Source organism: Hippocampus guttulatus, chromosome 10, assembly GCF_054856545.1.
Source record: "Hippocampus guttulatus isolate MCC_2025c chromosome 10, RoL_Hgut_1.0, whole genome shotgun sequence".
NCBI classification, from domain to species: Eukaryota; Metazoa; Chordata; class Actinopteri; order Syngnathiformes; family Syngnathidae; genus Hippocampus; species Hippocampus guttulatus.
In genome coordinates, this window is record NC_141270.1 from 12,682,469 (window position 1) to 12,708,764 (window position 26,296).

At 41.4% G+C, this 26,296-nt stretch overlaps 1 protein-coding gene across 3 annotated transcripts in view; it reads right to left on the reverse strand.

Moving 5' to 3' along the window:
• Window positions 1–23,320: 23,320 nt before the first annotated feature.
• Window positions 23,321–26,296, reverse strand: part of LOC147199309 (uncharacterized) — a 32,285-nt gene continuing 29,309 nt past the window's right edge. For 2 of the 3 annotated variants that reach the window (XM_086122711.1, XM_086122710.1), the window contains 2 exons: window positions 26,000–26,193; window positions 23,328–25,809 (listed from right to left, as the gene is read on the reverse strand). In XM_086122711.1, the coding sequence (XP_085978837.1) occupies window positions 25,575–25,809; window positions 26,000–26,193 (429 nt within the window). In that variant the 3' untranslated portion in view covers window positions 23,328–25,574. Of the gene's footprint in view, window positions 25,810–25,999; window positions 26,194–26,296 lie in introns of all 3 variants that reach the window. The other variant, XM_086122709.1, reaches the window with a different exon arrangement.

Genomic DNA, 26,296 nt, shown 5'->3' on the forward strand with positions numbered 1-26,296 from the left:
ATGTATAATGCATGTACTTTTCCTCCTCTCGTGCAGTTGGCACTTTGCACGGTGGGGACTCTATTTAAAGCAGCAGAGTTAAAATGTTTTAAATGTTTGTATGAGATGGTAGGAAAGTATAAAATGCTGCTGTTGTAATATTTATACGGCACATCATATGAAATGTTAAAATGTTTAATATTGACCTTGCTTCAAAGTTTTTGTTTTGAAGCAGTAATGCTGTTGTAAATGCTGGCTTGATGTCCTGCCATCTCATTTGGATGAACACAAATAAAATAAAAACCTCAAACAGCAAGCTGGGATGAAAACAGAATATATTTTGTGTCTACTCGGTTATTGATTTTTTTCCATAATCCCCAATTAACTGTCTCAGTGTTTGCTGCACTGAGGAGCATTGGCCCACAAAGCCCACTTATAGCGTATGCGATGTTGAGCAGAGACATTTGCTATGGTAACATGGGACCAACATTACAAGGCACGGTGTTCTCAAAAGCCGGGCCACTGGAGATGTTACCTTGGAAACCACATCCACGCGCTTCAGCAGGACGGACATTTAGAACACTGAACAACTGCCTATGGTGCAGTAATACACAATTAATTCTGCAGTCTGTACTTTCACAAGACACGCGCCACTTGTTTCAAATGCTGGACACCACATAATCTTTAACGGACAGTTTTATCATGACTCCAGTGGCAGTGTCTGCCAGTAGTGACAGTCACAGCATCAACCTTTGTCTCACGCATTGTCATTGCGTGGGAGCATTTCTTTCCCCCAACAGTGTTCCGGTGTCGTAGCACAGTTATCCAGTCCTCATGATGAATTTTTGTGTCATAACGCCAATATGAGAAATCTACTCATTTGATTCCTCTGCATTAATTATTGTAATATTTTGTAAAGTGCAAAATATGTTCTATCAACATATTATCGTGTTGAACTCGACAAACGTAGACTCTGATAAAAGATTTGAAAAAATATTTATTTACACAGAAAGGTCACAAGGCTAAGAAAATCCAACAAATGACGCTGGTCACTTTGAACCAGGGGAAAAAAATGAAAAACAACCAAAAATGCTTGCAAACGAAATTGCTTGTCTCAAAAAGACTAAAAGATCCAAAACACGTGTAGAACAAACCAGGAATACCACATAGAACCCAAAGCACTACTGACATGACAAAAGACAAAACAAGACAAGGAAACTACGGAGCACAAATGTGCACCATATAAAGAATTGCATTTGGAATGAAGTCGTGAGCCAGGCGAATAATCCGACAGCGGTTGTCGTTTTGGTAGTTTCTTAACTAGTGAGCTGATTATGATGTGTCACAGGTGCACCGCTGGAGGCACCGCCCTCCACTCCAGCTGGAACTGAGACACAACACAAAACGGAACATGATAGATATAACTAGCATATAAGTGATTTTTTTTCTGCTCTTCTGTAATTTAAAAAAATGCATCTAAGGCTCCTGGGCAGTGTTGTTCTTAGTAATATATGCTTGAATTATTTAGAATGATTGTGTAATTGTTATTTGAAAGCAAAGACGTAGACTGAAGGTCAGATCTCATATGTGGTAGAGTTGGCTGCTTGCCAGTCTCGAGTTTGGGCTCAGATAAGGACTCAAGTTGTGGAAGAACTCTTCTGCCTTGAGACACCTGCTGGGAGGTTTGTCAGGGAAAGGATGAGACAAGATAATGAACTGCGATGCAGGCCCGGAAGAGAGCTACACACACTCATGCACACGCACGGGCACACTCACATCTACTTCAATTGTTGCAGAAATGCTCTGAAAAACTAATAAATTACGGTACCGTCTATGGTACTGAGCTGCCATAAGGAGTTGACAAAACAGTGAAATTGTCCATCTGTGGCGTTTCTAATAGGGACTGAAACATTTATTTTTTTAAAAAATCACTATTCAACTAGCTAATGATAAAATTATCTGGACGTTACTACCTAGTGACCCACCAGTTATGTTTTACAGAGTATATAGTGGAAGACAACGACCGAAGAACTTTTCTATCTTCATTTTCAGACTGCAAGCTCCCTCTTTTAAGTGTGTATGTGACTCACAAAAACGCTTGTTTACATTATGTCTGTTAGAGACACATTTTCATTTCATGTGCATGTGAATTGACAGGCAAATGTGTCTTGTTTAGTGAAATTGTGGCTGGAAAGGCCAAAACAGGTGACGTATTTATTAACGTGCATCATTGTAGTGAGTGGGTTCTCAGTAACGGGATCTGTACTGCAGCTGTCAAACTAAAATGGCCAACAAACCCAATTGTGACCAATAAAATGTACTGGTGACTATCTGATGTAGTATAATCATTCATTCATTCATCTTCCGAACCGCTTCATCCTCACTAGGGTCGCGATGGGTGCTGGAGCCTATCCCAGCTGTCTTTGGGCAGTAGGTGGGGGACACCCCGAATTGGTTGCCAGCCAATCGCGGGGCACACAGAGACAAACAACCATGCACGCCCACACTCACACCTAGGGACAATTTAGAGTGTCCAATTAGCCTGCGATGCATGTTTTTGGAATGTGGGAGGAAACCGGAGCACCCGGAGAAAACCCACGCAAGCCCGGGGAGAACATGCAAACTCCACACAGGGAGGCTGGAGCTGGAATTGAACCCGGTACCACTTTTTAAAACTATAAGGTTACCTGGTGAGTACACCTCAACTACAGGTCAGCTGGCACTGACCCCGACTTCCAACATGGTGTGTGTGTGTGTATGTTGTCCCATTTCGCTGCCACTCCTGTTTGCTCTCATTTTGGAGGTCAGCTACATTAAACATTGTAATATGAATACACATCTGCATCACACGCAGCTGCACACATGGAGACATGGTCATAAAGCGGACTTCATCACTTCTTTACTTCCTCCAATTGCCAACCAAGTTGTGTCCTCTGGAATAATGTATTTCAAGATTCCTGGCAGAATTGTGTGTTCTTGAGATTAAAAAAAAAGAAGAAAAAGGACAATCATGACTAGATGATAACAGATGAAGAGAAGGCAACACAAACACACCTTTCTACCACCTTATCATCTCAATAAAGCAGGGCAGTAGGAAAAAACAATTCGCAATGATGTGGTTCAGCTGTCCATCGATTGTAAATGACATTACAACAAAGGCACAGAGAGGGCCTGGCAGAGAACAAAACAATTTATGTACGCATTAAAAGGCTTCAAAAACAGGATGTGTTGCACAACAAATGTTTTGTAAGCTTAGGTGATTGGATTTATTTCACACTGCTGTTAAGACACTTCGGTACATTGGCCAGATGCTGAAGCTTTACAATGTGGAGACTGTCTGGTGACCACCACGTGCGATATTAGAACATGAAATTCCATATAGTGTGTGTGTGTGTGTGTGTGTGTGTGTGTGTGTGTGTGTGTGTGTGTGTGTGTGTGTGTGTGTGTGTGTGTGTTAATCAACAAACTGCGGGGCAAGAGAAGGTCAGGAGGGAGATTGGCTTTTTTTGAACTGAGCGGAAACAGTCCCGACAGAAAGCTGTGGAAAAGCTAAAAAGCACGATACGGTTTTATGGAGCACAAGCCGTTCAAAGACGTTTCCTAATTCATTTCTAGCCTACAACGCCCCCCCTCCCTCACTCCGCCACACCTCCCCATCCTTCTCCATCCATCAGCCTAATCTCTAACACTGTGTTAACATGAAAATGTTCACAGCAATTTGAATCCAGTTTATGTCACCAACACCTCTTTTTATTCATTTTCACTAATTACCTTGTGTTGCAATGAAAGCCGATGGCTTAACCTTCTCACAGTTAATGCTTCCTGATTGTCTCAGCACTGTAGGGGGTGGGATGACCTTTTCTGAATTTATTACTGTATCTAACCCAAACAAAATGGCACTAATCACAATATTGTGTTGGCTGCGATGAAAGGCGTGTCATTCTATTACAATTCGTAGCAATAAACAACAATAATGGGACATGCGATTGGTTGTCTGTCTTTGTCTGTATCGCTCTCTGTGCGATGTGATTGACTGGTGACATGTCAAGTCAAGTCAACTGTATTTATAGAGCACTTTCAAACAGCCATCGCTGCATACAAAGTGCTGTACATGGAGCAATATAACATGCACAATAAACAGTAAGACAAATCGGTAATAAAGACGGTAGAAAGCACCAAACAGTAAAACCAAGTACAAATCTAAGTCATGCTGAGTCGAATGCCAAAGAATACAAGTGAGTTTTGAGGAGGGTTTTGAAGATGGGCAGCGAGACATAACATGTCCGTTATGTAGTGTGACCCCCCCCCCCCACCCCAAAGTTCACTGGGATCATTTCCACTTCGCCATGACACCCCACAGGGTAAGCCCTATAGAAAATGAGTGGATGATGTAACAATGGCAAAACATTTTTGAGTTTGGAACAAGGTGTTCGTGACGACCCGTCGATGCTCACGGCAAATAGTAGGGAGGCAGTGACCATTTTCATTGAGCTTGGCAACACCGTGCTGCCCAAGCACATCCCTCCAGAATGCACTGTCAGGGCCCACTCTTGCATAGAAATCTCTGATGAAGAAATGAGCTTGTCGGTGGAGGTTGTTTTATATATGGCCGAGTACAGGTAGGCGTGGAAGAGTTCCTCGCACTCACGGTGGATGAGGAATTAGAATTGGAGTGAAACAGACTAAAGGAAGCTCGTGCAAAAATAACCAGTGTGCCATTTATTTGATTTGTTTTAAATCACTCCATTGATTTTAACCACATTTTATGTGTATGAGCTCAACTATGAGCATTACAATTTGCTATTTCAGTGAGACAAATGTGTTTGCATTCATCTGACTGATTAGATTTTCTCTCACCGGAAAATAAAGAGACATGTTTATATTTTTGTTGCAGCACGCTGTATATGAGGTTGCGCAACAGCAATGCAGAAATGCTTGTGGTTTCAAATAAATCTCTGATGGACAGCTGCCAATCAATGTAATCCTTCAAAATCCGACTACTCAACCATTTAACCTTCACTTCCTTTGAATGAGGAGCCTAAACTGACTAAACGACACAAATTCTATGATGCGTGTCATTTTTCTCTCCTCAATTTTGGGTTAATGTTGATGAAACATATGTGATTGATGTAAAACATATTTATATGCTCAGAGGGAAGTCCTCATCGTAAAGTCTTATAAAATATGGCAAAATCATCCGTAAGTGGTTGGTGACCAGACCAGGGTGCAGCCTGCCTCTTGCCCAAAGTCAGCTGGGATGCAGTTCGGCGACTCTGAGCACAAGAACTATAAAAATGGATGAATGACAAAATGTTTCGATACAAACAGGCCCCTCCCTCCCACCATTTTTTGTGTTTATACATCTCAAACAGTTGAAAGCAACCATCTGCACTCACAATTTGAGAAAGTTTTTTGTACAGTGAAACTGAAATGTTCCTTTTGCTGCTGTATTTCACCTCTGAGTGCTGTGAAGCTGATTTATAATTGGTAGGTGCTCTCGTGGGCTGCAATCAGCATTACAGGGGCATGACAACATCCAGCTGTCCCTGACGTGCCGCCCAGGTCCAATGTAGAGCTTGTCTGCTCTGCTTGAAAACTTGCCCACACAGTGTCACGCGCTGATTGTGCATGCTCCCACACATGCACAATCAGCAAATGAAATCTCAAAGTCAGTCAGAGGGAAGAGATCTAGTTGTGATTAACACATGAGACTTCGTAACAAATGGCAAATGTACGAGTATCGTAAAGCACAACTTTACTTTCTATAAATTCAACAACAATTTCTCCATATGCTTAACGTGATGCCTTATCACAATCCCGATACGGCCTCAATAGTTTGATTTTGAATACTTTTTCTTGTGCATGTGTTTCAATTAATCCCTAACTTTTTTCCATACTCACTTCATGATGACAGGCTCGATTTTCGTGTTCGAAGTCTGCATGGGTGGAGTTTTCTTTCTTTTACGATGATGGATTGTCTATATGTTCCCTGTGATTAACTGGTGACTCGTCAGGGTTGAATCCCGCTTCTTAAACCAGGATGGATTGATGGATGGTTAGTCCCAGGTTGAGGTCTACATTTTCTCACTGAGCCATTACTCCCTGATCTGGCCACACTAATTCTCATTTATTAGGGTTTTCATCATTTTTCTTCAAGTACACTACATATTAATTATATGAATCATTTCAGTCATTACTCAATCTGAATGAAATGAAGTTATCACCCCAGTTCCTTCCAGACCAATTTTAGAGAATTGTGTGTTTAGTCATATAGGAGATGTTTTTTCCATTTCTTTTTTTGGCCACAATTGTTTTGTTGGTGTTTCAAACAGTAAAAAAAAAAAACAGCTTTTGGAATTAGTCCTTATTTAGTTCCACAATGATATGTTCAGCCGCAATATGGCATGGCCCGTAACAAGCATACTGCAGCTTTGTTTTCAGAGTAAAAATGACAGCAATAAATAGTGTAAAACATTGAAGAATCACTTGAATCAATCTTGAATACATTTTTTTTGGCTGTGGCTTAAAGCTGCATCATACTGGTGGTTTAGTTGAGGCACCTTATTGAATTTAAGAAATTAAAAATGTAAAAATCTGTAAGTACAATGCAGTATGCCCATTGTAACCAGAATTAAAAAAAATATGCTTCAATAAATTAGTAAATTCTCATATGGATTTCCCTATTATGCATGTATGTATAACACGTATACGAGCCATCATAATTGAGCATGATCATAGCAATTTATTTTCATTCAGCTCTTCTCTGATCGCATGAGATGGTGCAGGCGTACCAAATGTTTTGTCCAATGAGTGTGCTTTCCAAGCCCCCACAATATGATCCCACCAAATTGAAAGAAGCTTGAAGCATTACGCTGTGTTCCTCAGTCAGACTGAGCACATACGGTACATCATCAAATCAGTGACTCACGGAAGCGTAACATCTTGAGAGTGTTCTCGTCACCCTTCCCAGCTGCCCCAAATAATTTACAATGTAATAATCCGCCTGTTTTACTGCTATTCACTAAAATGTGGGCCCAGCTGGAAAAATCTGACTTTGCTCTGCAAGCATAGCGTCAACTTGCCACAAAATGTGGGCAAAAAAAACAGATACATTCTGTACTTGTCCTAAAAATAAAATGAGAATATTGGTTTGATAAGGCAGACTTTAATTGCAGCGATGGTTGTGAAATAATGCTCATCCACTGTGGCATATGCTGCGGTCTGGTAGAGTTCCATAAATACAAAATGTGTCATTAAATTCCCATAAAACTATTCTTCTGAGAGCAAAGTGGGTTGTTTTTGCTGCTGTTGTCTCACATTGATAATCACTCAAGTGCTTTTCATGCCACTGTTGTTTGATAGCCAGTGGAATACTCCAACTTATATACTGTCGTACCATGCACACGTGCTCTTTGGGTGGCTATAAATGCATAGCTACAGTATATTGTGAGCCTTCTAACACAACAGTCCATTGTTAAGCTCCAACCACAGTGGTATTTTTGAATGTTGTATTGAATTGTGGTTCATATGCACATCTGTGTCATGTTGCGGGGGTGATGGAGGACCCCAAAAAGTAGGCAAGAGGGAGGAGCAGGATGAGCTTGACAAAATGTACCAAACAAAGCACTGAGAAAACCAAATCCAAAACAAGCAGTCCAACAAACAACAAGAACCATGGCATAAGCAAAAAATATAATGAGATAAACTCAAACCAACAGAAGCAGTGATAGTGATAGCAAACAAACAGAAGCAGTGACATAAACTCAAAGCAACAGCAACAGTGATCCGACTCCGAGTGGTCAGGCCGGGAGTCCTTTTAACAGAAAACCTCCTAATGACATGATGACCAACAGGTGTGCCGCTGTAGGAGGAGTCGCAATTGCGAAATTGCGACATTGTTGTTGTCGTTGGAGGGCAACTAAAAAGTAGTTACATTTTTTAGGTTACTTTGTAATGTTTTCAAAGCTTCACGCACTACAAAAAAGAATGGTGTGTTGAATTTACTCAACTTTATTTCATCAAGTGTTTGTACAAAATAAAACCGTCTGGATCCAGATACATTTTTTAGGTCGACCATACAGCTACTTAAAAAATGTATCTGGCTTCAGATGATTTTATTTTAAGTAAATTCAACATTATTTTCCATTGTGGTTGTTTAATTTGAACTTATTGAATGTGTAGTGTACTGCATTTAATTGGCATTATGCAATTGAATTTTCATGTTTAGATGATTCTCAAACTCAAGACTAAATTCACTTTGATCTAGTCTGTACTCATTTTAACATCCTAATACTTTTATTTGAGGCGAGCAAAGAATGTAAAGTTTCAGACAGAAAAGAAAATCATTTCTTACCTATCACCTTTAACAATAGTTCAATTGTTGTTCTCTTGGCAATTTCATTTCCAGACAGAGCATGAAAAAAAAAATCCCCCCAGTCTGGCTGGCTGCCTGATAGTACAAGATTATTGATTTTGGCTTTTTAATTCTCTATATTCAGCTAAGGAAATCCACTGTATTTTATTTCCTACAATGAATATAGCTCTATCGCTAATTCAGTATATTTGTCAGTGCCGATTAAAATCTAAATGATGAGAATGTCTGCATTGTATATGGCTGTACATTGAGGGCTACAAACACGTTACATTTATATTTGAATTATGGCTCACACAGCTGGGCAGTGGCTCAGAACGTCTCATCCTGCCACAGATGGGTTTACATAGTTTAAAGCTGGATTCTTCTCCACGGGCTGCCTTGTATTTCAGCATGAATTATTTGGAAGTAGGATATCCTCAAACACCACAGTGGTGTCACTGGCTCACCAAGGATATGAATCAAATAATCCCATTATTTGTATGCCAAACCAGATAAATTGGATTTATTTATCTTTAATCCAGTCCATGTGTCATGTTGTTTTCGAAAGAGAATAAAAATTCCAGTGCAGCAGTTAGACTGAGTATCAACATGAGTCTTGTCATAACAGTATATTTGCGGTACAGATTTGCCATTGTCTTTTTCTTTTAAATGTTAAAAAGAGTGGAAAAGGCCAGTTACAGCCTGGAGGCTCATCACGCCTCCGAGAAATGGAGCCTGACTTATCAACCCAACCATGAATCAGATAAGATGCACTTATGCAAAATTGGGTGTGTCAGACATGTTTTGGTCCAGGTGCAGAATATGCTTCATGCTTGGATATAAAGCGCTTTTGGCTGATGCTGTCCTCCAATGACCAGGGGCGGTTCTGGATCAATTTCACTGAGGGGGCCGGGCTGGGGCCAGGGGTTTTGATGGGGGGGCACATTCAACCCAGGGCTAAAAAGACAGATTCGAAATCTTATTTGACTTTTTATTTCTTCAGACTTTGAAATTGTAGTCATAACATTACAGTGATGAGAAAAAAACAGTATTAGGAGGGCTAAAATGTCTGCAAGCGTAACAATACGTCTGTTGAGAATATTCAAGCCAGGGGATGATATGGCACCAGCCTGCCGGGGACAAAAATTGCAAATACACTGAAGCTAGATGTTTTACATGCATATAATTATCCAAATTTTAAAAGGCAATGTCTTATATATTGATCCTGTTAAATAAAAATTAAAATAAAAAGGGAGACTAAAAAAGTTACTCACACACACGCACACTCACACACGCACACTCACACACACACACGCGCACACACACACTCACACACACACGCGCGCGCACACACGCACACACACGCAAATAGCACTCGTGTCGTGGTAATTTCCTTCTCTGTGGACTGCTTCTCATTTTCCCGCTCATTTTTAAATGGCGCAGCGCACTAAAGGGTCCGTCTAGAATGTTAAATCACACATTTTGGTTCCACCTTTCGCGTCGGCGCCTCAGCACGACTGCGTAATCTGCGCTCGGAGGGGGGGCCACAGGGGGGCCAGAATCGGTGCTACAGGGGCACTGGCCCCCGTTGGGCCCCCCCCCCCCAGAACCGCCACTGCCAATGACTCGCGTTACTTGATTCATAATGCAAAGGTTACCTTTGGCATCGAAGTACCTTCAGGTCATAAAAATAAATGTATCTTATGACGCAAGTGAGGTCATACTTTGTACCTAAAATACGCACATTTTTAAAAGAAGTCTTCTGACTGTACTTGAGAGGCCCATGTCTTTGCTTCTGTTCTAGCTATAAAGACAAATTAGGTGTCAAAGGGTACATTTTTTGGGTCAAGCAATCCAAATAAAATGGGTTTGCCCTTCCGTGACATTTGGAGTAAAATATACAAGTGTCTTTTTTTTCCCTTTTTTTTTAATGTCTGACAAAAACAAACTATCTAACCATCCAGCCATCCATCTTCTACTTAATTTGAGTTGTGTCGTGAGTGCAGCATATTTAGCAGAGATGTCCAGACTTCCCTCTTCTGAGCCATTTGATTCCAGTTTTTCATACTTTTTAACTGCATTCATTGGTCCCCAAAATGTCTAAATTGACACCACGTTCTTTCACGATAGCAATGAAAGAAGTAAAGACATGCAATCTTGAGTATTTTATGAAATTAGCAGCCATTTTTGAAAACATTTCCGATACAAAGTATAATTTCACTCGTGTCTTCGGATAAATACATTTACATGACCCTAAGGTCGGATACCAAAGGGGACTTTTGCATTATGACTTGAAGTCAGAAGCCTATGTTTGGGGCTTAACTTCTCTCCTAAACAAACCATGACTGATCTGTTAGTCAGCTTCATTTTTTTCTGTCCCTTTTTCACCTCAAATAGCATAGCACGTAGTTTGAAAAGACGATGTACTGTATTTAATCACACCACAGAGTTATTCGCCGGGGCATTAATACCGAGCACCATCGCACGTCGATGTGCCTTTGTGTGTTGTCCTCATCTCATTTTCTACTCAGCGTCAAAGGCAGATTTTCTCGCAGGGGTTGCTCGCAGACATTTGAATTAAAGCTGCAAAACTATTAAAAATGTATGGTCTGACCTATATTTTTCATGCAAATAAATAAAGGATGATGCAAATCTTCAGAAGTGGGACACAGGAAAAGAGAATAACAGGAGACCTAGACCAGTCCTGTCGCACTTACCATCACCTCATCTCCTCTCTTCAACCTGTCTCACACAACATTGTCCCCTTGTGGCTCTGTTGGAATTGGCCTCTTTTATAGATACTTTGCTGGCATATAGTGACTCACCTCTATTTGCACTCAGGGCAGCACAAAAAATGACTCCCCTTGCATGCTATAATGCCATGGTGGACTTTGTGCCCTTCTTACAGTACCTTCACCAAGAAGCTTGTGCCTTTTACAGGATGTGCTTGTGTATACATTACTTTTGAGTCATTTTCTTTTGGTTGTTGTCTTTGATTGTTGTTGAAACCAACATATAAAAGTGGCATGTCAGTAGTCTGTAATGTCTTTGATTTCTTGTGTGTGTGTGTGTGTGTGTGTGAAAAATACATATATATATATATATATATATATATATATACCTGTATATATATATTTCCTCTATGTATTCATATATATTTGTCACTTGGATCAATAAATTCTAGATCTGAATTGTATGTCCATGTTAAAATTATACATAGCTGTTCATTGTTAAATTGTATAAATTTAGCCATGGCAGATGTTTATGCTTCTCTGGCAGCTTATATAGCGATGGCAATTTGACGATACATTTCCTGAACCACTTGTAGAGACAATTAAATGAAAGAATGTGTTGTTATTGTTTAAATATTATTTTAATGGGAGGGGTGGTTCGCTAAGCGTGTTGTGACCTTCAGGGGGCGCCATAAATCACCTTCAATAAATGTATTATGCATGAAAACGATTGCTAATAACACTTAAAGCCCATTCAAATGTTTTTTTCGGTGAAGAAAGGTGAGTGGAGTGTATTAAAATTAATCTAAATAATAAATTGAATACGGGAGCAAGTTAAACTCGTTGAATTCAGCATTTCTTCCTGGAGCATGAACCGCAACGCATCCAGCTCCTGCTGACAACAAAATGAATGCAAATAAACGATGCCATGGAGTACAGAATGGGACAAAGAGAAAAGATGCAAGCTCATCCACAGCCTCGCTCTCACCCGTTTACTTGAGCTTCAGGAGCTTTGCTGAAACTATGGTGGCAAATCCGGCATGGGAATATTAAAAAAAACCCTCAATACAGCGCATAAGACTACAGTAAACAGAAGAAGAGCAGGGAACCTGGGCAGCTCAGAATTCAGAAGCCAATTGCAATGCGTCTGCTTGATAACTAAGTTCCCCACCCCCATTTTGATATTGAATTGATTGCACATTAAAAAAAAAACTGATCACAGTTGGTGTTCTCGTAACATTACATCACAAATAAATTATAAATTAGGCTACCAATTTAGCAGAGCGGCCGTGGGAAATGTCAGCTTGAGCCAGGTGCACATAGGCACGTTTTGTACTGTGCCAATCTCGTGCTCGTACCTGTTAGTGAGGCGTGAGGCTTTCGCCCCAGTACCTCCCCCCCAAAAATTACTGACAAATAGAGCTCCACAGTGTTTGCACTTGTATTTACTATCTTGCTCATTTTGCTTTTTAAGAATAGATGCAACTGAATAATTCCATCCAGGCCCAGAATAAAAAAAGGTACAGGCCACTCCTGTCGTCTTAAATTCCTAAAGGGGCTGCTAATATATGTACTAATTGCGATGTTCCATGATTATTTATTTGTTTTGTTTTGGTAACAGTTCACCCTTGGCACAAGTCTGCACGCTACCGAATCTGTGACCCTCCCCTTCTATTGTGTTTCACCACATTTTTCTCAGATTTTGCTCATTTGCCGTGCCTTTCTGACTTGTCTCACTGGATTACCTTTTCCCTCTACCATTCACACAATGTCAACGACCATGGCAGTGAGAATAAAGGCCACAGGTGTCTCTTACTGCATGATGGACTGCGGTTGTCTGACGGAGGCAGCCTGCACAATTCACTGAGAGACAAAAAAAAAAAAGTGCAAAACAAACACCTTGAAACAAATGTGGAGGGGGGCGCGGAAGCCTTCGACTTTGTCATTACTGTGAAGAAAACATACACCAAGATCCATCATTTTTTTCAGGGGCCGAAAACAGTTTTGAATGAAGGCATGAACATAATTTGCCATTTCGGTCGTTTACATGAAAAGGTCACCTTGTTATCTCTGGTGGTCACGTGCGACATCGGTTTTCAGCCTGAAATCTGTTCATAGGTAGACTAACTCTCACAATGGAAGGGGAGGGTAACCTTTTGCTTCATGTTTTCTCTAAAGGCCATCCTGTGTCCAATCCAACTCATAAAGCAGTGTCTCTTACTCTCGGAGTGTACATAACTCTCCTCTCACGCGCGTGTGTGTATGTGTGTGTGTGTGTGGAGGCAAGGCTGCTGGCTGCTTTTGTGAAGCAGAAGAGTGTATCCATGCTGAAATGGCTAAATGAGAAGTACAGTGTTAAGCCTCATATGAGGGACCAACAGCATATCATTATTGCATGAATGACTGCAGGTTTATGCCCCATACGCAGCTTGTGTGCAGATCCTTGCCCAATGTAGCCTGCGTATTGCTGATTATAAAACCGGCGAGAGTTTTATGAAAGCAGCATTATGACATTTTTGGCCTCGTCTTTGCTTTCTGCTCTCGACCCTGCGGGACTTCTTCCACCCTCTTTCGGCACCTCTGCTGTTGCCACAAGCTTGGCATCAAAGGCCTATTAAAAGGGGCCTCTTCTAAATGAACTTGACAGCTAAGCCAAGGCGTCTTGATGTGGGTGGACATGCAAATCAATATTTCACATCATCAGCCGGTGGTTGGCGGAGCAACGAGGCACAACCCATGTCACATGTGATTTGGACCACATGAGAAACCAGGTCTCACCAATGTGGACAGCATCTATTTTTCACTTTCGCTCTTTCAAAACTGTGCTGTAGCGAACAGGAAGATACTTCATCAAAACATTGAACAGAATTGTTTCTGATGTCGTTTGGATCGAGTGGATCACTGCAAAACAAAGTACATCGATGGTATATGCAACTATTGGATTGTATCATTTAGTTGAACAAACCTGTCCAGCAATGTCACAACACGGGCGTGGTTGATGCAGCTAAGCAGCACCGTTTAGAGCAAACATGTTATTCAGCTGTAAATTACAGTACACCCAAGGTGACCTTGTGCAAAGGGGGTGGGGAACAAGGCCTGATGGTGTAATTCATCTCAACGTGGCACAGATATGTATCACGTCGTCAGAATCAAATTACTTGCAATGCTCATTCTAGGTACTTACTGAAGACTTACTGTGCAAAGTCACATTTTGTTGTACATATCAATTTATTTAAACATAGCTATTGCCCAAATGGAAGAGAAGTAGGGGCTTCATGTGGCAATGTTAAATCTCCGTCCTTGAATGACTTTCAACTTCACACCATGCTCCCCCAAGGAGACATGTCTTAACATAATTCAGAGAGCTTAGAAGTCATTGATATGTGCTTCCTCAGCTCTGACAAGCCCACCCTTCAAGGCAAGGAAGTCCCCCTTCCCCCATGTGTTGGCGTATTGCCTGTATGTTGCCAAGTCTGTGCCGTGCCAGATTTGCCACCTTTGACCGTTAACTCTGTTTCTTTCACACAACCCCTCCCCCAGACAGACTGGACAGACTCATGCAGTGGGCATACTACCATTAAACATCCTGATATGTCGATGGAAGAAACAGCATTGTCGCTTGCTGAAATCATTTTACCCCATTAAGACAGCATATTGGAATATCCTGTAATATGTCTCTTGTGCTTTGGTGGTTTGCCATACATGGGTATAAAAAGGCAAGGTCAAATCCATCCCTACAGTCCCCAGCTGGCACGAACCCACTCACAGGGGTGCCTGCGAGTTGGAGATGTTTTCATGCTGGATGCACAATTTCTCCAGCGTTTACTCTCTTGTCCATTTGCATCACTGACAGTCGACCTGAGTGACATCAGCATGGAGCCACCATAGCAAAATACTTTTTTTCTTGGCAAGATTGAATCTAGGTTTAAGTTTAGGCAAGTTCTTTTTCTTATTTCATCATTTGTTCAAATATTTAAATCTTTGTTTGTGGGGAAAGATGACTACTCTTTGGCCATTTGACTCACTGGACTGTGACGTGAATGGAAAGTAGCCAATCAAAAAAGCTCCTTGACTGACAAACAAGGAGGCGGTGGTAAATTCAACAAAATATGTCCTACCTGATTTTTTATATCTTTTTTTTTTTTTGTATTCATGTGGATTCGCCAAATGGCAGGAAGTATTTTCCAAAGCAAGTCTTTGATTGCCGACATTGTCATTTTACCATGGTCCCGCCTCCGGTCCTCTTTGGAAACATTTGGCAACTATCAACGTATCTTGTCTGAACTATCTGCTCGTCTGTGTGTTTATGAGATCACGTGTGATATCATGCGAGAGCCCTGCCTCAAAGGACTCGATTTGAGACCAATGGTGGGGCGGAATATTTGTGTATGTGTGATATTCTGTGGTTTGATTATCGGAACAGACCACGCGCACTATGACTGATATTGTTAAACCTGATTTTCATCAGCATCTTTTTGTGTGGGGTCTGTCACAGATAAAAACAAAATTTAAAAAAGTTTCAAGACTTGTCTGGACCCAGCCTGAATCACAAAAGACTCCCAAAGTCCATCAATGTGTCACGCAGTGTGAGTACGCTCAGGAATGTGTATGAAAGTGACTGAGGGCCCAACTAATCAATGTGCGAAAATAGATGTTGCCGGAAAACTGGAGCAGAAAATCAACTACAAATCCAGGTCCTGTCCCAAACTGCAGAGTAACCTTTTTTGAGGCATCCTTGGGCGAGATAGGGAAGCCGCAGTGAATGGGGAGTCTAAGTGCTATCCACGCAAAACCCATTTATTACGTGAATAAATTCAAACAATAATTGTAAGCATAACCTCACGCAATGAAAGAAAAAGATGACTGAAAAAAATATCATCTCAATGTGACATATATGACTGCATGAATATAACTGTAATTTCTTGCTCCTTAGACCGACAAGACATAAGTAAAATCACCTCCTGTCATGAGCTAAAAAGATAATAAAAATAATCATAAAAAATGGAGAATCCCACACAGACCTGAGAGACAGAATACACAACTGTCAGGAAACAACAGTGACAGGTAAATCACCTTCATAAAGGAGTGAGCGAGGAGGCTAATTTTCCAGGATGATGACGACCCTGACACCCAGTGACGGGATATGGTGCACTAAAGAAAAACGTGAGGGGACACGACAGTGAAGGAAAGACGAATACAAAAGATGAGCTTGTCTGCTTGTTAAAAACCACATACAAATAACTGCATTCGAATAAGCCCAACCTGGTTTGTAGCCTGGCACAAAATTACGTTCTAATATATTTTTATTTGATGCATTGCTATCAAATAAATTTGTAAATCACTTAAGAAGTTGGTTTTTGTTCGAAATTCAATGGAAAATAATTCAAATAAAACATTTAAAAAATTTGATACTGTGACAAGTTACATACAAAATGTACATTCTTAGACATTCGTAATAAACATGCCTGAAAACCTGTAACCATTGTAAATAGCACAGCCACCTTATGCTTCATATATGCAGTTGCATATGTGCTTATATCTATATCTATATCTTTATATTGCATTCTATACTGTGTACAGCTCTTTTTCTGAAACATGTATTTATTTTGCGCATGCAACACTTTGTTTTTTCTTTTCTGCACCCCCCCCCCCCTTCCCAATTTTGTTGCTGTAGACTGTAAATTTCCCCAGTGTGGGACAAATAAAGGTTATCTTGTCTTATTATCTTATCTTATTCATGATGTTGTTGCAACTTTCAGATTGTCCCATCAGAGGTCATCATAAAGACTCCTCACATGATTTGTTTTACATCAAATGCCCTTCATGACACAACCAACCGGTTGGCTGGTTATTGGGGCACTGACTGGGAATTGAACCACCACTCCACAAATGCATTTTTACACATCTATGTACATCGCCATCAAATTTTTAAAATGAATCTCATTATAACCTAACACTGGTTTTCATAGGCCTTTTAAAATCACAACATATTCTGGAAATGATCCTGGATTACCAACATGTAGTCAACCCTTTTTTTGCAGATTATAACAATCACAAATGCTGCTCGCCCACATCAGATGCTGACAATAATCTCACATAATCTTACGCCAACCTTCTTAGTGCCATTTAAAAAAAAAATTCCATCTAATATAGGAAAGCAGAGCAGGAGATTCAAAAACGCTGCAGGGTATGTGTGCCTGTGTAGCTGCTATTACATAAGGCCAGTATGTCTCCGTCCTTGCAAACGTATCCTTACACCTGATGAATGACCTGGTTTCATTTATCTCAAGAGACATCTGTGCACATGAAGATGCACGAAACGTCAGGCCTCCGTTTCCCCTCTTCAACCGCCTGTCATGGACTCAGTCCTGCCTTTCGTTGTGCTCTCCTTAGGGGATGAATCGGAGAAGATGCGATGCGTCAACCTCCCCGCTTCCTCTCTCTGAAAGTCTCATCTATCCATCCTTCCTAATATTTTGTCATACGTTTCTTTTTTTCCTCCTGCTGAGATTAGCTCTCATTTTCTTCTCTTCCACATGCTGACTTTGTTCCCGCGTCTGTGTCTCTTTTTATCTCTACCAACCCCCCCCTGAGCTCCCACGCCTCTCTCACTCTTGTCTTGGTATAGTGCAGCAGCTTTCGGAGCTGAGGGACGCCCGTGATTAGGACAGAAGAGAACTGGCGGTAAAACAGAGGCAAACCCAGAACTGGGTCATCATTGTTTCTCCGCAAGACTCTCCAGATGAAAAGCTGGAAGACACGAGCTGAAAACGATGCACAGTACAGCAACGTCAGACCGAGACATTTCTGGGTCTCTGCAAAACGAACTAAATAAATAAATACACTCACTGCAAACGAGTCCGTGCTGAAACATGGAATTCAACGTATGATCTGACTAAACCATACTGCAAGCGCTATTTCTCATCTCTGATTCCTTCAACATCATCATCGACCATTAGTCTACTCGGGCTGCACGGCAGTTATGGAAAAAAGTACAGTGGTCATGAAACGCAAGGCAGAAAATTCATTGCTTGTCAAACGGATATGAATGTTTTGGCACTGAGAAACGTTTTTCCTCCCAGTCTTTACTTCTTGTCCTCTGCAGTCATCTCTCTCTTGGCGTCGCAGCCCTTTAACAGCCACTCTTGACAGGCTCTGTCCCACTGGCCTACCATTCAGCACTTATCATGTGCACCATTTCCTCTAATCGGTGCCCTCTGTGCGCTTCTTCCATCTCCTCCTTGTCACAGCGCCTTCAGCCACTCCCCATGAAGCCACTTTGATTGGTGTGTAGTGAAGAGGAGTTTTTGCATGTAGCCTTTTCAATGCGTTTTAGTCCCAAAATTGTGACCAAACACTGAAGCTGTAAAGGATATCTTAATCTTAATAATCACAACAATTTAACGCATCCCCTCTAGCCTTCTCAGAGCAACCTGAATGTGTTTGTTGTCCGCCTTGACGGAGAATCAGTGGTGTCGTGAGGCCCATTTTAGGCCCATTTTAGGGGTGCTCCTGCTCCCCTAAAATATTCACATCATATTTTAATTCCTTCTGATTTATGTGCCAGATTGAGCCCGATGGCTGGAGAGCAGCTAGGGCTATTCAGGGGTATTTAACTAAAAATGAAAATGGTCCAGACGCGAAAATTTCTTGAGGCATATTGTGTTTTTTTCTTTCTTTCTTTCTTTCTTTCTTTCTTTCTTTCTTTCTTTCTTTCTTTCTTTCTGTCTTTCTTTATAGTCTCGTCTTTGTATCTAAATCTATTTATACCTCAGTTAAATTAAATCAATACAATTCCAAAACATTTTTGTATTTAGTATTGTCAAGTCTTTGTCAAGACAGCGATCATGTTAATCATTTTTGACAATTATCGAAACAGACAGAAAAACCCTTCGCACTCACAATCACACCTAGGGACAATTTAGAGTACTCAATTAACCAACCATGCATGTTTTTGGAACGTGGGAGGAAACCGGAGTACCGAGAGAAAACCCACGCAGGCACAGGGAGAACACGCAGACTCCACACAGGAAGGCTGGGGCCCCTAATCGAACCATTGACCTCTGCACTATGAGGCGGACGTGGTTGTTTAAAAAAAAAACAAAAAACAAACAAACATTGAATTATTTATTTATGTATTTATTTTAAGGCGGAGGCGGGGGGGGGGGGGGGGGTCCATTGGTTTTCAATGACAGAATGAATTTGAATTGCCACTGACGGAAACATACCGAGTCCTTTACTGCCACCTTGTGTGTAACTTGGCTTGGAGGGAGAAAACAGAAAGGCGACAAGTCATTTCTTGAAATTCTTTGAGCACGTTTGAGTCTGCACATATATTTTGTCTGTGTGTGTGTGTGTGTGTGTGTGTTAAAACATATAAATACACAGTATATTGTCATTATCGTTTCGTAGGACATGGTGGTCGGCTGCTTAGCACATGCGCCTCACAGTGCAGAGGTCAGTGGTTCGATTCTGGCCCCAGCTTTCCCATGTGGAGCTTGCATGTCCTCCGCGCACCTGTGTGGGTTTTCTGCGGGTACTCTGATTTCCTCCCACATTCCAAAAACATGTATGGCAGGTTACGTGAACATTCTAAATTGTCTCTAGGTGTGATTGTAAGCATGAATGGTTGTTTGTCTATGTGTACACTGTGTTTAACTGCCAACCAGTTCAGGGTGTACCCCGCCTATTGCCCGAAGTGAGCTGGCATAGGCTCCAGCACGCCTGTGACCTTCGTGAGGATAAGCGACTCATATAATGGATTGCTTGTTTTAACGTCATGCGAAAATGATCGGGGTAATGTCTATTCAGCATCAAGGAACATGATGTAGTGTATGTGGCTTTCAAAAGTGTTTTTCGTTGCTAACATGCTCATAAATCTTTCATATTTATCTTTACTTCTTATGATGGATTTGTTCATATGATTACTGATGCTCAATTTTAAATTATCCTGACACAATCTAATTCTCTACTCTTAAGATGGCTAGGATAGTTTTTCATATTGTTTGAAAGCGTTTTTAATCGACACAGACACGGGACATTTTGTTCTCTGTATTTCATCAACAACGTACTGGATAGTGAATAATACCTTGTGCTACCTTTCTCACTCATTGCGTGTCGGTATTGAAGTGGAAGGAAATTTTGCCAACATACAGTATTCATCCCACACACAGAGCACACCTCACACTTAATTTCAATGGCTTTTTCATTAGCATTTTAACCGTGTTGCACACAGAGCATCACAGTGGAACTCGGCTGCTATAAATCGTTCCAATGCCTGATCAAGCCTATATACTTTACATTTATTTTAGTTGATTAAACCCTTGATTAGCCCACGATGCACTCATCATTCAGTCATATTTCTCTATTAAGTTGACTTGTAATGCGATTGTCATGAGAAAATGTTGAGTGATTTGTAACATTCGGAAAAAAAATAGCTGGGATAGCCTCCAGCACGCCCGCAACCCTCGTCAGGATAAGCAGTTTCAATGGATGGATGGATAGTTTTTTCAAAAGGGTCTCGCCTTATAAACACTAGTTATTACCATGAAAAACAAATAAGATGCTAATTGTATATGTTTATTTTGTTACGTACACTGGATATGATTATGTGGTTACATTCTTTGCAATAATCTCCATCTGCTGCAAATAAGTTTATTGCACAACATGTATGATATGTGTCAGAAAAAGATCCAGGAATAGTGTCAAAAAGGTTTTCCCCTTCAAAGTAATCTCCTCTGAGTCAAACACGCATTTTCATCCTTCTTTTCCACGCCTTTATGCATTTCTCGAAGGATTCTCTGTGGCTCGCATCTCGATTTCATCACCGTCTTGAAAACGGGGCCAGTTGATGACCCCCCTCAATCTTGGCAAAAGGGAAAAAATATCACACGAAGCAAGGTCGGGTGAAAGGGAGGTTGATCCAGAAGGTTGATGTTTGTCTCGGCGAGGAACAGTTGGATGCTCAGGCCTTTGTGATCAGACACATAGTCATGGTGCCTTTAGTTTTTGGAGCAGTAATATTTTTGGTACACCTGTCCTGAAACTTTTCAGACTTTTACATCATAATTCTGTTCTATGTCATTAATTTGGGTCAATTTGACTACTGGAACTATTCAAATAGATCAACATATTTATGAGGTTCTAAAATTAGACGAATTAGAGTTCCTTCATCATGAACGCCAGTGGTCTTTATGGGGAGGGAGGAGGGGGGGGGGGGCGGCTTGCGCATTGTGCCAGTAGATGGCAGTATATCATCAGGTTGTGTGGATCTGCAACATTATACAGGAATAATCCAGGCGGGACAGAGGTCATATATCATAGTACATCTGACCGGGAGTGGGTCAACACATAAATATCTCCTGGGACTTTCTTAAGTACCTAGTGGAGCTACTTAGAGTGAGATTTGCCAGAGGAAAGGATAGAAGTCCCACTTCCACCGCAGCAAAATGAAATCCAGAACCGTTGGGATTTGACAGCAACCACCCCCCCCCCCCCCATCCCACCCCTCACCGCCGCCTTCCCAGCACAAAATCATTACTTAAATTAATTTTAAAAAACAACGTGGTTATGTTACAGCCTCACTGCTTTGATGAATAGTGAGACAATACATTTACATAAGACTTTGACCGGTCCTTTAACCTTTTATGGGAAAACAGTTACTACAGTGGACAGCTTATCATGTGATCAGGTTACAGGTTATCATTATTGGTACATGAAAGGGATAAAGGAGGTATAATACCCCCCCCCCCCCCCACACACACACACACGCACACAATTTAAACAGCTTCTAATGTGTCCAAGTAACTTGTCAGTGGCCCATCAAATTTGCTCATTCTCTATCCAGCTATGGAGATGGTGTTATTCCAATTGTATAAAAGTTTACACTCTGGACTGGCCATATTGACACATTCACACGTACTGTGCATGTAAATAGACAGTTATGTTTTTATAGACGGGCCCAGAACTACTATCGGTAAATCTTTGCATGAGTAACATCAGTGTCTGCTTCAACAGTCCATCTACTCTAATTTAAGACTGAGTGTATGTTTAGTGTTTTGTGGACAGGAATTCCCTTGCCCAAAATCAGACCTGTATGCATTTTATTGGCTTGTGTTGGATTTGGGCAGGAAACCAAAACTAATGCTCTCTCTTCCACTTCAAACAGATGTGAGGCACCCTGAACTGTCAAGGGGCGGGATGAGAGTTGAGGTGGTGCAAGGAGTGAAAGAAGAAAGGGTTGGGTGACAGAGGGCGGGATGGGGGATCTCAGGACTGAGCAGCTGCGTCTGATAGTTTGAGAGAAGAAATGCAGCTATAGCGAACTCACATCAGAGCTTATCGGTGTGCGCTGGATGTTGTTGCTGAGGCTGTTAAGGCAAACCAGATGTAGTACAGGTTGCGCAGTGCCACTACGTGTTAGGTACAGCCTGGGTCAACCAGAGGTGTCTTGGCAGTAGAATAAGAGGAGGCTGATGTTCATTTAAATGTGCTACAGATGTTTCTGACTAAGGTGTACTGTACAAGGTCTTATGGCTCATCTTCCTGACTTGCATAGCCTCCACTTTCCCATTCTGGCGTCGGAGGAGTGGATGGCAGCGTAGCAGGAGTGTTATATCCTCCTGACTGTGTTTTCTGGTTTATGTTGGTCACCATGACCTTCTTCTTTTGCCAGCAGCAATGTTTATAGGATTGTGTGTCATTTTCCCCAGTGTGAATTCATTTCCATAAAGACAGCCATGACACACAGTCTCCTCTGCCCTTCGTGTCTAAAAATGCTATTCTACTTTTCTGAACTTCATCACCCGTTTGTGCGGACAGATTGAACCATTCCTGTTGGGTCTAATCTTGACCATAAACATTATGATCACTGTCGGTCGTTATACATTTTCGAACATCCTGACATTGCATTGTTTTGTGGTTTTGGATGACTTCTCGCCAAACTGAGCTAACACTTCCTGAGGTATGACATTATGGTCTATCTGTGTCAGTTCACAAGTTGTGGCCTGGTCAACTTTATTTTCCCATGTATGTGCCAAAGTTGCTACAATTTGCCAGTGTCATATTTCTCCCTCTTTCCGAATGTTTTTTGGCAACTAGCGCCTCCCATCCGCATGTCATCCAGCTCCATTTCTTTTTATTGTCAAATTATATTATACAGGTGAGTGACCAGTGACCTTTCTCATCAGCCGATGAGAAAAAATGGTTTCTTGTCCTCAGGCTCAATGGACCCCCAGTAGTAGCCTTGGTCAGCGGCTGGTACTGTTTGCACTGTCAAGCTTGCACGATCTATTGGCTCTTAACGAGGGAGAACGAGGTTGAAATGAGGCATTTCTGCAGCCAAGGGTTTATTCTCACAGCCCGAAGGTTTGCATTACGATATACAAAAAGTCAAACGTGACTCAGCTTCCAAAGAAAGATGTATGTGTGTGTTCTGCAAAGAGAATATAGGGTGCACCGCATTCAGGCATGCATGTAACCAGATTACATATTTTCTGATACTTCCAGGAGTTCCCCTGTGCAGCATCAAGGATTCGTTGTTTCACCCTTCGGAATACAGTATTCTCAGAGAGATGTTAGACAAGCATGCCCCTCACCAGTCTATTAAGTTAAAGATTTGTATTCTTTTATTCTTAATTCGCAGCTCTCTTACGTGTTGTAAAATGTGAAAACATGAGAGCGAAGGGAATAATGAATGCATGTTAGTGTGACGATTAGGGGTGCAGCTATTGCTACCATGTAGCTGTATCTGACAATGACGTAACATCTTGCAATTGTAATGAAAATGAAAACTATTGTTCAAAACACAAACTTTTTTTGAAGTTGGCAGACGTTTTAATGCTTTTAAACAACTTGTCATTACAGTACCGACATTTAACATCCAGCTGCATGTTTTTCTAAGTCTTGTTATACATCTCTTTTAATTGTAGCCTGTAACACAAGGCATTTCAGTGTGGTGCTTCAGGCTAACACTAGGGGGCACTGTGTAAGTAGTGTACATCGATAACAGCCAAAGAAGCCAAATAAGTCTCAGAACAACGCCGTGTATAATGAATGTACACAAATAGGAATGGATGTCATGTTACCCCTGTGTGTTAACTATAAAATAAAGTGTAGTGACGAAAAAGAAATAATGGTACAAAACAGCTCATTGACAATACCACATGTTTTAAAATGAAACTTCGTCAGACCAACTGTGGAGATGCTTCATGAAAGCATCGCCATCATGACAGGCGTGCAGATGGCTTACAAGGAGCCAGGCAGTATGGAGCGGACGGTGGATGCTAGCAGCTATGCAACGCCATAAGTGAGGAGGCACGTAAAGGCACACCACCAGCAAAAAACGGCCGCGGAAGCCGCTATGCTGCATGCCACATGCCACCAAGCTGGGAGAGGGTGTGTGGATGCTAGCAAAGGTGCACAGCGAACGACAACGCTCACTGCGCCGGAGAAAGGCAAATGGCGACAGAGCCCACTAGCGGGTAGAATGCTGCAGTGGTTTCGGTGTATTTTTATAAGAACTTAACTAACATAAACTACTGGCATCAGTATCAGTATCAATGCAATTGTGAGAATGTAAACCACCGAGTTAGCACACCAAAGCTAAAGTACAAAGTTAGGTGTTCTTTACATATAGCAGTCTAACAGCTTTTGCTGTGGGGAAAAAATATATTAGAGATGAAAGTCCTCCGGATTTTCCCGGAATTACGGATTTTCAAATTTTCATGACATTTCCTCCGGACAATTGTGGAAAAACTGCCTAAAATTAATCCGGATATTAGTTAGACAACATTGAACGAACACACATTTCAGTTCGTTGTTTTGCTTTCACGAGCGTAGCCATGTTGACGCATGAACACTAGTCACAGTAACACCCCTCCCCTCGCATTGTCATGGCCTCGCCATATCTCTGAGATTTCGACGTTTCAGCGAGAACCGAAGCCACAAAGGGTGCACGTGCGCACACAAAAGGCAGATTAATCATTGAATGTTGAGTATTTGAAGAGCATTTTGTGTCAACTAATTCATGCGTGATCGGCCAGGTACGGCCCCCAGCGCAATGTTCAAACAGGTAGACAGTCAAGCTGACATATGTGTAATAGACGCGAGTGTTAGGAACACGTTCAAGTGGTCATGGCTTGAGGAAAAGAACTTGAACGGAGAATTTTTGTCCGACTATATTAGAAAGGTCGACAAACCTGGTAAATCAGTTAAAATGTATACGGTATATACAGTATATATACACACAGTATATATATTTTCCGGAATTCTCAGTAAAGTCCACAAACTATACCAAACACTGGAACATTATCACAAGACCTTTAGGTTGTAACTACAATTAGCAATCATATTCGTTCCATAATAGAAGAAATGTCAGTACATAATCAACCAAAATTGCTAGATTAAATCCAGATGAAATTAATAAAATCTTTCCACCATTTTCATCAGTTTGGAGTTTGATCGTCTTACTATTTGTTGTGTTCATCCACAAAAAAACCATTGTCATCTCATCAGATGGCCATTAGCCTGCGCAGTGATGGAGTTTCCATGGCAATCACATCTCTCTCTGCTTGCAGGGGATTAGGGTTAACCACGTGCTGGAGGATAGGAGGGGGTTGTTGTGAGGTAAGGGTCGAAGGGGGCTGGCGAAGCACAATAATCTGAGCGCTGGTGAGCTGAAAAAGAAGGTCATTCAGGTCTTCTTCTGTCGAGTTGACCACTGGTGATCCATTCACCTCCACAAGTCTGCGGAGAAGACAATATGAAATAGATATGTAGTGTCACTATAAAACTATATGGTATATGATTCACTTCAAAAATTACCCCGAGTAGGTGTTATGGTTTATAGCATCTATGCCCAAGAAAGTGACCTAGGAAATGTCTTTTTGCAAAGATTTAATTTTATGGTGTTCTTTAGCAGGATTGCTTTCGATACCTGTCATCCAGACAGAGTTGCGAGTTCTCCACCGCGACAACCACTAATCCACTGCCTTCTGTGTAGCGACATGTAAAGCCATAGCAGCCATCCGATCCGCAATACTCCTGGAAGACCAGCAGCATGGCAGGAGACTGTCGTGACACCAGCTGGCTCAAGTTACCAATGGTCATTTTCTTTCTCTGGGCTTTCTCCTGAATGCAGAAAAAACGGACAAACATTTACATGCGATGACACATATACACTATTAGTGATAATAAAATGCAAGTGATATTAAGAAAAATAAAATAGCATCCA